Source organism: Cynoglossus semilaevis, chromosome 3 (genome assembly GCF_000523025.1).
Source record: "Cynoglossus semilaevis isolate Cse_v1.0 chromosome 3, Cse_v1.0, whole genome shotgun sequence".
Classification (NCBI taxonomy): Eukaryota; Metazoa; Chordata; class Actinopteri; order Pleuronectiformes; family Cynoglossidae; genus Cynoglossus; species Cynoglossus semilaevis.
The window spans coordinates 13,150,081-13,161,321 of NC_024309.1; the positions used below are offsets into that span (position 1 = coordinate 13,150,081).

At 44.0% G+C, this 11,241-nt stretch overlaps 1 protein-coding gene across 1 annotated transcript in view; it reads right to left on the reverse strand.

The window, feature by feature from the left end:
• The window catches only part of scrib (scribble planar cell polarity protein), a 55,653-nt gene that overhangs the window by 31,143 nt on the left and 13,269 nt on the right, over positions 1 to 11,241 (reverse strand). The window contains 9 exon segments of the mRNA XM_017031633.2: positions 1 to 109; positions 230 to 348; positions 811 to 955; positions 1,080 to 1,154; positions 1,969 to 2,032; positions 2,182 to 2,238; positions 2,813 to 2,902; positions 3,350 to 3,428; positions 4,371 to 4,488. The exon segment at positions 1 to 109 is cut by the window's left edge and continues 3 nt beyond it. Coding sequence (XP_016887122.1) covers positions 1 to 109; positions 230 to 348; positions 811 to 955; positions 1,080 to 1,154; positions 1,969 to 2,032; positions 2,182 to 2,238; positions 2,813 to 2,902; positions 3,350 to 3,428; positions 4,371 to 4,488 — 856 coding nt within the window.

Consider the following 11,241-nt stretch of genomic DNA (forward strand, 5'->3'; position numbering starts at 1 on the left):
CGTTGAGGCTGGAACACCCGCCCAACTCTTTGGGAACGCCACCCAAGCGGTTGCGGTCTACATTCAGGTTGGTCAGCTTCTTCAGCTTGCCCAGGGATCGAGGAAGTGACTTTGAGGTAAAAGAGGAGGAAGACGATACAAATATTTAATTATGGGTGGGGTCAAGGGTCAAATGTAAGATCCACCAGTGGGACAGAGACGTTAGGAGTCATGATCAACATCTGCTCACTTGTAAGAGGTTCTCTGTGAGGACGAGCTCCGTCAGGTTTTCACACTCTCCTATGGAGTCGGTCAGATGGGTCAGTCTGTTCTGGTCCACCTTCAGGATGGACAGCTGCTTCAGGCAGCCTGGAGACGACACACCACCGGTGAATTCATATACTTTAATAATTTTTAATCACGTGACTTAAAACCACAGTTAAATCTGCACATTGGTCACTCTTTTTGACTATTTCTATGTGAATCCTACAGTAAATGTCATTGTGAGCGAACAACTGGTATGTCACTCTTTTTGACTATTTCTAAGTGAATCCTACAGTAAATAAAATGTCATTGTGAGCGAACAACTGGTACACTAGGGGGCAGTGCTGCTCTTGCAGGTTGAAAGGGTCTTCACTTCTGCTGCACTGTGCTGCTATACTTGTTAATTGTAATATAAAAAAAAAACTCTTCAACAAGAACGTACACGAACTAAACAAGATTTTAAGTCACTTTCCTTATTTTCTCATGTCATCTCATCCACTGTTGTTTGGACAGTGGACTAGTTTTCCTCCCAGTTTCCTCCGGTGTGTGTGTGTGTGTGTTATTCACCTAACAGCTCTGGTACGACCTCCAGCATGTTCTGTGTGAGCAGCAGGTCGGTGAGCGCCAACAGACCGCTGATCTCCGAGGGAAGCTTCTCCAGACGGTTTTCCGACACATCCAGACACACCAGCCTCCGGAGGTTCCCCAGCTCCTACGGACCCGTGAATAAGAGTGTTAACAAAACACAAATCACCAGTATGATAAGTTGGGAGGAGGACGGGTTTTTTATTAGGGCAGCTTCTAAAAAAGTGTTGCTGTATCGAGGCTGTACTCACAGGTGGTAACGAGGACAACTGGTTCCGGTCCAGCCACAGCTCCCTCAGGTTGGGGAGAGCGCCAAGAGTGTTGGGCTAAAAGACAGGAGGAGGTTGAATGTTCAAATTGGAGCTCCAGAAAAAAAAAATGTAAAAACTTCTAAAGGAGGACAAAGGTCAGAGCACCAACAATTCCTGTTCCTTAAACAGACAAACTTCACTGCCAAATCAGAGTTATTGCATTTTAGAAATCTGTGAAAAACCCTAGTGTTGAACACCAGACGCATCACTTCCTGATCTAAACCAAAACCAAAACACTTCTTTTTCTGCTGGCTCAACACAGGGACGGAAAGGAAACCGGCAATCCTCCAATTACAGACCTGATCCTTTAACCACTGAGCCACAGCCTCAGATGTGGTTTTTAAACAGCTGAGTGGTTAATAATACATTTTTGTTTTTTTTTATGTTAAGTTGGGGGGATACGGGGGGGGGCGCTGACAGTGGAGCTGGGGCTTAATGCAGACATGCAGAAAGGCAAGGTTCCATCATGATGTCAGGCGTCTGCTCCGACCCCGCCCTCGTCAGATCATTAGCTTGTTTACCCTGTTCTATTGAGACAGGAAGGCGCTCCCAGATTACACGCCGCGCTCACACCGGGGTACAGCGCAGGCACGGCCTCAGGTCGGACGGACCGGCTCTGCCGTGTTTTGTTAACACGGTTTGGATCTTAACGAGCGCCGTGGGAATGTGACGGGGATATTTGCAGAATGTGTCAGAGTGTTTGCACACGGGAGAAACTTGATTACACTGTCAGACTGAGTAAAGGTCACAGGTGGGAGCAGCCCCATTACATAAACAGGGTGTCATTAAAATCATTTCTGTAACTCAAACATGTTCAAACGCTCATTACCAAAACTTCCAGTTCATTGCTGCCCAGGTCCAGTTGTTCCAGTTTCACCAGGAAAGACAGTGACCTGCAGGCGAGAACCGGAAGAGCACGGGGGTGATTAGAAAAAAAATGCAGATGCATTTGTGATTTACAATTCACATGCATGAGAATACCCAACGGGGACAAACAGACTTTGCTCAATTTGTTGCAAAACTAAAGGAGCACGGAACTCACGTGGGCAGAGACTTGAGCAGGTTCTCCCTGAGCTCCAGCGTCACCAGGTTGGCCAGGCTGTGGGAGGAGGGGAGTAAAGTGTGAAGGGGAGAAGAAGGAGAGGCAGACTGGTTAGTCAGATGGCATCTCTGTTCATCTGGGGTGCCTGGCATGGTGAGGGTCTCCACCATCTGCATCAGTGGCTAAAAGCCCACTAAGGCCTTCAGTGAATCAGACCAGTCTTCTTTGTATTACAGACCCATTTATGCTAATGGTGTTCCAATTGGATCATGAAAAAAAAAATAGACCCCGGGGGGGCAACTACAATTAAACGGCATTTAACTTAAATGTTTCCTAATGATTATTCATTAAGTGCAAACAACACAGACGTTTGTTATGTTGAGAACATGAGGACAAAAGTCAATATAATTTAGTCAGACTTTTATCGTTTTTCTTACGAACAATTATCAGCCAAACATTCACCACATTTTTTTATTTCTTCTCCACCGATTACAAACGTGGATTCCCGTTTGTCTGAAGTAGAAATTGGATGAACTTCTCTTAAACTGACCTTTAATCATACCTCATGTTAAAAAAAAACAAAAATAGAAGTAAAATGAGGACAGTCGGCCATTGGTGCACGTGTACGTACTTTCTTATGTCGTCGGGCAGCACTTGTAGTGACACATCATTGAGCGCCAAGTGAGCCAGCGCTCTGAGCTGAGTGAAACCATCTGGTAGTCTGTGGGAGAAAAGGCATGAGGGAGAGTGAGTGTCTACTTTGAACCCCCCCACTCTCTACTGACCCCTTCAGTTCACTCTAAAAATGTTCACCGTCACAGCTTTCGTCAGTGATTTTAAGCACGTAACAAAAGAAGAAGAAGATTTAATGATTTTCTCCTTAAATGACATTTTCTTCATTTTCATTCACTTCTCCGGCCAGTACGAGTATCTGCTTGTACTACCAAAGTACTGGGAGCTAATACTTCATACAAAGTAACAAAATCTTTCCACAAATCTATTTTTTTTTAGCTGCGCTGACACTGTCACTGGTGAAATATGTCAGAAAAACAAATATGGCGAGCAAACAACAATTTCCACTCTCTCCTCCTGGTGGTCCTGGTGGGCGTGCACAGCATTTTGTCACAGCGTTAAAGGAATGATTGATGGGTCGTTCCACTTGGCTCACCTGCAGACGGGGTTTCCACTGAAGTCTGCGATCTCTAAAGCCCGGCAAAATTTTATACTCTCAGGGATCTCAGGAATGTCTGCAGGAGAGAAAAATTTGACATTCTATAGACTGGATCATTTTAAGTTGTTTCTAATCTGAACCAGATGTTAGAGGGAGAGAAGAAGAAGAAGGAAGAAGAAGGAAGAAGAAGGAAGAAGAAGGAAGAAGAAGACAGAAGAAGAAAGGAAGAAGTAAAAGTTGCAGCAGGGAGGAGGAGGTTTTAAGTCATGAAGAAAGAAGAAGGAAGAAGGAGAAGAAGAAAGGAAGAACTAAAAGTTGCAGCAGGGAAGAGGAGGTTTAAAGTCATCGATTACTTTGTCAACTTTTTCCCATTAAGAAATAAATGTGAGTGAAATAAGACCTTGGCCTTGTCACACTCTCAGCTCATCTAACGGTAATGCTCTAAGTGCACGGACAAATGTACAGATATGGATCCACTGCACGCCAGTCCGACCGCTGCTTTCACCACTCATGATTGAAGCCTATAGGCCGTAGACAGAGCGCCTCACAGAGGTGAGGGAAGCATCGACAGGCCTGGACGTGAGGAGGAAGATCGGTGCGAAGTGACGCTGCACCAGACTACACCGTTAAATCATCGGAGAGGAATAACTGAAAATCAATACGTTGTGGTCACTACAGCCACACTGGCCTAAAAAAAAAATCAATTTTATTCTTTACAGATTTTACAATGAAACCCATTTTATTTGTTTAGTTGTGTTTTATGCCACGACTGATGGAGGTGAGGAGGAAGCACAACAGCGTCAGCATCAATAAGTAATGCCAGGAAGCTGCCATAGGGAGGCAGACTTTCTAAAGTCCATATAAATTAATATATAAATTGGGTGTCTCTAATCAGTGACCATGTGATGATCTTATGACCCACTTGTTGGTGAGTTCAGTCTGGGTGAAGGTAAGAATTGTTAAGGTGGTGTTTTCAGTGACGCACTAACATGAATGAATTTTTTTTTTTTTTGCCTACCGTTTCTGGAGATGTCCAGCTCCACCAGCTGCATGAAGTTGGCCACCTCGGGTGGGAGTCTTTGGATCTCATTGTCACTGAGACCGAGCTTCCGGAGGTTCAGTAGTCTGAAGAAAGGCTGCAAACAGGAGACAAAGGACACCTCATCAGTGGACTTCCTTTAGACATTTACTACAGGAGTGGATCACGATCCACAAAAACAAACACAAAAGTGATGGGAAGAGCTTGATAACCACCAATGGACAATAACTATTAGAAATATCACTTCATGTTTTCCATATTGACTTAATGGTAAAACTAAACCAAGGGCTTCCTCTTTATGGTGTCACTTTAAGAGGATTTAAACTCATCAAAAAGGTCTTTTATATTCAGAGAAGGGCTTTCTTGAGGAGATGTTTTTTTCTTTTTAAATACTTCATCATTATACTCTTCTGCACCAAGGCGCAGACAGCCAAACAAAGTGGCATTAGACGGGAGCCGAGGAGAGCGCTGCGTCTGCGGCCGTGCCAAGTGCTTCCACAAGAGCCTGGTTGTCGAACAGGACGGCTTTCAGAAGCATTCCTCTGGCAGCCGCTCTGTGAGTGTCTGTGTGTCATCTGTGGTTCAGACTGACAGTCGAGGAGGGCCGGTGGGGAGCAGCGAGCGTACGCGGCCAAAACTACTCAGTTATTAACCCTTCCATCAGTCGGCGCTCCTGCAGGAGACAGAGGAGCCACTGTCTGCTCCGGCTGAAGCTGCGGGGCAGCTCAGAGGCTGCGCGGAGGGAAGGAGCGTTCCTTTGACGACAGGATCCCATCCCACTTCCCGGTCCTGATTGTTGCACAAACATGTAGTGAATCAGATAAGGCCGAGACCTCTTTGATGTCGACTGTCAAGGTTGTCAAAAATGTTACAAACTGGGTGAAGTCGGGAGACGACTCTGCAATTACGCTGCCAGAGGAACGGCGGAGGTTCAGCTGATGACAGACACTTCCTGTTCTTAACTGGTTTGGACTGAACCGTGTTTAGACGGGACGACAACAACAGCAACAACAGCAAAGTTGTTTGTGTGAGGATTTCATCTATATTTGGTATTTGTTGCAATATTAAGCTTGTTAAATATTTCACAATATTCCCAGAATCTGCCCCTGGGCCTCCCTCACACTGGAGAACCCCACCTTCACTGGAAGGGGAATGGAACCAGGAATAAGGAGAGAACAACTGAAAAGGACAGAGCCGGGAGGGAGACAAAGAGGGCGTTGGCTCACGGAGCAGCAGGTGACAGGTATCAGGTGGCACGGACAGGAAACAGGAGCTGAGAGGACAAACACGTGATTGGACCAAACCCAGATGGGAGTCGGCACAGTGGAGGGAGGCGGGTGAGGGTAACCTTGGGGGCTGGGGGAACAGGTGACACTTGGAGAGGAAGATAAATTCACCTGAAAATATCATTTCAACCTCCAAAAAAGCTGCCTCAGCTGAAACAGCACTCTAAGGATATCACATTGACTCAGTGAAAAAAATGAATGTATTAGCGCACACACACACTTCCCTGCCCCCCCACTTTGATACCATCCAGACAATTATATCATTATTTTTCTGACTTGACTGATCTAGTGATTCCACAACAATGTTTTAGAGGCAACGAAAACTAAAGCTTTGATTTGGGAAAATTATTAGAATTATTTTTGCAATTGTTTCTTTAATTGATTCAAGTTGATTAATCGATGAATCAGTTCTTCTTTTACTGCATTAATACATGTTCTCACAGACAAAAAGACTTTACTACCAGTGCGGTCGGCTCACCGACCCAGTCAGCGGTTATGTAAACGTTAGTCTGGTCAGGTGTCACGTCAGTGAGAACCACAGTCGTTTCCTTTACGGCTCTGTAACTTCAGTGGAGTTCAACAGTGAAGCTCAAGAAAAAAAAAGAAAAAAAGGATCCAGTTGAGCAGGCAGATGAGGACATGCTTGCTGCGTCAGCAGAGGGCACTGTGGGGCGCAGATGAGGACATGCTGCGTCAGCAGAGGGCACTGTGGGGTCACTGAGCATGTACAGTAACATGTACTGTACACTACATCATACAGCTCACTTCTACCAGCAGGACAGAAACTACGGTAGGCAGTAGATTTTTTTTTTCATGTTCTATAAGAGGATTGAAATCAATTTCCGGCTCGCTGTGAACACAAGTGCATCATCAGCAAACATTTGTTCTGCAGCTAAACTAAGCAAAAAATAAAACAGGCTTCCGAGCTGGATATTGTTTGACTTGTTTGTCCGTTTCTAAGAACGTGACTTGTGTAACATTTCCCAGAACAGATTCCAGCGTTAAGATTTTCCAGAAAATCCCAGTTATTGTCTATGACTTTATATTATCATTTTTTTGTTGTTTTTTTTTAGTTCTATCAATGGAGATTTCTTTGCTTATTTTGATTAGCTTTTTGATAACCAAAGATATGTTACCGAGTACTCGTGAAGCTGTGACGTGACGCTACAACATCAACAACACATTGTTTGTTTCAGCGGGTGAAATATCCGAGTCACGCCTAAAGCCTCTCGAACAGCTTTACATTCCAGAGGAAAAAATGCATTCAGCAGATCACATTCAGCTGTTGCACGACGGTGACGAGAACTGACACAGCTGGACAGACACAGTTGGAAGTCTTGTACATACGGGAGGATACGAGTCTGTGTATTCGCCACAGAGGCCAAGTCGGACTAGTAAGTAATGGGTTCTGTGGTGTGGGTACTTATTTAAAATATCCCACATAATTATAGAGTGAAGGCTGCCCAGTCAACCATGAGCCACCTGTGTCGAAGAGATTTGTTTGAATTCTCTGATGACGAGATGAAGAGAGCACAAAAAATGTAGAATTACAAGTCTTGATACAAAGTTAAAATATGTTGGGTTTTTTTAAATTATTTTTATCTGTTCACAAAAATAACATTAATGGCGTCGAAAAGAATGTGACCTTTTAAAAATATTTTTCTTACAAACATTTTTGACAACTTTGTGTCCTTTTTGTGCATTAAAAGCATTAAAATGCAGGTTCCGAAGAATTTTAGATTTAGATAATAAATTATATCATCTTTACAGCCTCAATTTGATGAAATCCTAACCTTAAATTACCAGTTTTCAGTTGATGTAGCTATAATTTTTTTGCCACTTTCAGTCAGTAGAATGTTTGGTCCTGCTTGCTAACAGCAAAATTTACTCTTCACTTAAAAGTGCTTAATGTATGATCTACTAATTCACACTGCCTTGGTTTCTACTTCTACAAATGTTTAAGTTTACCGTCCATGGGCAGAGAAAATGATTGTCTGGAAGAATAAAAATCACTGTTGGTACTTTTATAGCATTGCACATGCACAGCACACGGAAATCTGGGGAACACGGTAGTGCGTAAACATACGTGCTGTTGTACTGGTGTGACTACAGCACCGGGGTAATGCGTTGGAGTGTTAATGAGTGTGTAAATGTGCAGCGTAAGAGGCTGTAAAATTCCTCGCATCGTTCCGCTCACTTAAATAAATGTGACTGCTTCGGACGCCCTAGAGGTAAAGTGGGGAAACAAGTGTGTCCACTGTATGTTCTCTGTACGAGAACGTTTCTCCGTCGGGGCAGTGAGCTGGAGCGCGGCGCTCACAGAGGCTGCAGTGTTTCCAGTCAAGTGATTCCATTTAGCTCAGGGTCGTCTCCACTCACGCCGTCAGACTGCAGTCTGAGCAGGACTCGCAAGAGACCGCTACTTAGCCTCCACTAGAGGACCGTGGAGTGTCTGGAGACTGTGGAGAAACTCCAGACCCCCAGCTCCATGTGTGTCCCACAGCATCAGCCTCGACTTCGGCTCATTGTTTGGAAACTCTACTGTATAAATATCCATTTAAATGTTCTTTTCTTCTGCACAGACACAGCCATAAACCAACAGGTCTGAACTCGTCGAGGCATTCAATCAACGAGGCCGCTGATTACACTGGCATCGTCACAGTTTTGCCAAATTTACAGCACCATAACAGTATTTGACGGCACTTCAAAAAAAAACAAAAAACACTGCAGGTTTTTTCAATTTACTCTCACACACACTTCCTTTTCTTTGCAATTCCTCTGGAATTCCTATTCACACGTCCGTAAGCCTTTTAATCTCGTGCCAAATCTGTCCCAACCTCCCGCCTAGTTTCAATGCCCCGGCTCCCCCCCCTTTCCAGTATCCATTCCCCTTACGATTGCTCAAAAACTCCACACTAAACCCCTAACACACCATTGGGTCGAGGGGCTCGAGGAGAGGGAGGTCAGGGTGGGGTCGGGCTACATGCTTTTGTGCTGATCTGGAGTCCCTCAGTGTCCAAACAAATGAAAAGAACAGAGAGGAATTGGTCGAGTGACTCACTTGGTCACTCACCCAAAATGTGAGGCTCATTATGGTACACACTCATTTCTACGGTCGGCCACAGCCGGTGTTGATGTATAAACTCCGTACATCGATAGCCGTGGAACACAAAACAGCTTTGGCATCAGGATTCGGCCTCGCTCGTCTTACTCAATCCAATAGTGCAGAGTTATTTGAAACTAAAAGCACATGCAGCAGCAGGAGTGAGTGAGTGAGTGAGTGAGCGAGTGCTCAGTCAATTCAAGGCCAACACTAATGGAGAAACACAGGCTGAAGCTGCACTTCTGTACAACCGGAGCATCCTTTCCCCCTTTGTTTTGGAGAAACCACAAAGTTCCAAAAAAAAAAAAAAAAAGTCCTACACATGAATGTTACTCTAACTGCTTCCTCCCCCCTTCCTCCTGCTCCACCTCCCTGGGTTCTCTCAATTTCTCTTGGCAGAAGGACAAAGGCCAAGCAGCGGCAGCGCCACACAGGGCTGTCAGTCACCAAGCAGCACCCCCCCATCCCGACCCCGAGCCCCCACCTTGCAGCCAGGCCCTGAGATTCCTCCATTGTCCAAACAGGGAACCGTGGTGCAGGGACAGAGAGGATCATGGAAATGTAGGGATGAGGACGGACATAAAAGAGGAAAGTGGAAAAGGGGAAGGAATAAAAGGCAGGGATGACTAAAGAGGACGGAGCCGGCAAGTGGGGAGAGGGAAGAAAAGAACGCTGGTGCGCGACACACAGAGTGATGAGTCCAAAGAATGGGAGCGACGGTCGACTTTTAATGAAGGATGGAGGGCAAACAATGGATTCCCACAGTGCTTTGGGACACGTTGTCTTTACTAATGCGGACTGAGATTTAAGTCCATGACCAAAACAAAATCTTTTTCCGACTTACAACTCTGCCCTCTGATGGGTGAATAGTGTAATTTATGACCAAACAAATCAGTCTGTCGTTAATGTGGTTTGTCAGACCCACTGCGTCTCTTCATGTGGAATTTAATGCTCCTGAAGCCCACACACTACTGACGTGCGGCTAACCCTTATATTTTTTTCCCACATCCACATAAACTGTTAATGGACACGACCCACCGTCTATAACCAGACTCTTGGTTAGAGGCTGTGGAAACAACAACTTAAAAGTTCTGGTATTAGTTTGATAAATGGGAAGATTTATAGGAGCCTGTGAAGTATTTCTGAAACAACGATTAACTTTTTTGTATTTAAAATGCTATTCAGGGATTTGCTGTATTTCCAAAAAACATTTAGCTATTTCTGGTATCATTTAGACAGTAGCTAAATCTCAACTAACTTTTAGCTAAGTTGATCAGACGATATATCGTGAAAACTTTTTTGACATTTAGCCAACTTTTGCTTCGCTTAGCTTGAAGTAATTTCTCTGATAGCCTCTAAGCTAGCTACTACAAGTTTAGGATCCTAAAACTTTGTAGGTACTAGTGCTAACATCTGACAAATAGAAAACACCGATATATATAAAATTAAATCCACCTCTTCTGGACTACACACAAGTTTAACTTCAACCAAACAACAAAGTCCAAAACATCAAACTAAACAGCGCAACATGTGCATTTTATTTAAGACTGCAAATCTAATTCTGTTAAATAAATCAAAGTGACTACTTGTCTTCATTTTCAATTTTCTCTTTATTATTCATGCTAACATGGCTTTAATGGCACCTTTAACATGACTACCTTCATCCTGCTGCAGCAACAAAGGCTGTACAGGCCACACAGAGAGAAGGGTGTGGTGATGGGGGGGATGAATGACTGACTGACTGACTCTCATCTACTTACACCTGTCCCTGTGACTTTGATCAGCGCACAGATCAAACACCAGACGAGCCAAGTCAAACTGCGCAGATAAATGATTTCACAGTTTGTTTTACACTTGATTTTTCACTGAATAATGTCCTTGAGCGCTAGAAAATAAAAAGTCTGAAGAAGCCAACAAAAACAGACAAAAAAAACTTTTAGAGAACAATATTTGTCAGTACTTTACAGACTGTATCACACTGAATAACATTTGGGGTTAAAAAAAAAGAAGAAAGAATTCTATGTGAAATACAGATGAGTTTTGTTCATCAACCACTAATTTTGGATGATTTTAGGATAAACAAAAAAACAATCCTGATTTTTTTTTCTCGTCCACTACGTTGGTACTGTTAATATACTTGTAACTCTGCAGTGAGTACGACAAGATACTGCTACTACTATAATTTTGCAAAAGCTCTTTTTCGGGGAGGAGGAGGAGAGTGGCGGGGGGGAGGGGGTCATAAATTTTCAGGCATTTTCACCTTGAAATTTTTTGTTGAGGCAACACATCTTTCATCTTAACCAGTCAGCAATTATTTTGCTGTCAAACGAGTCAGAAACAAATTGTTGCAGCAGTGAAACAGAGCTACTGTCTGCCCTCTGGATACGCTGGGCTTTACTGTGGGTTTTTCCTGAGTGGGGATGAGTCAGAACAGGCTCTGAGGAATGGCTGGATGGTCGTG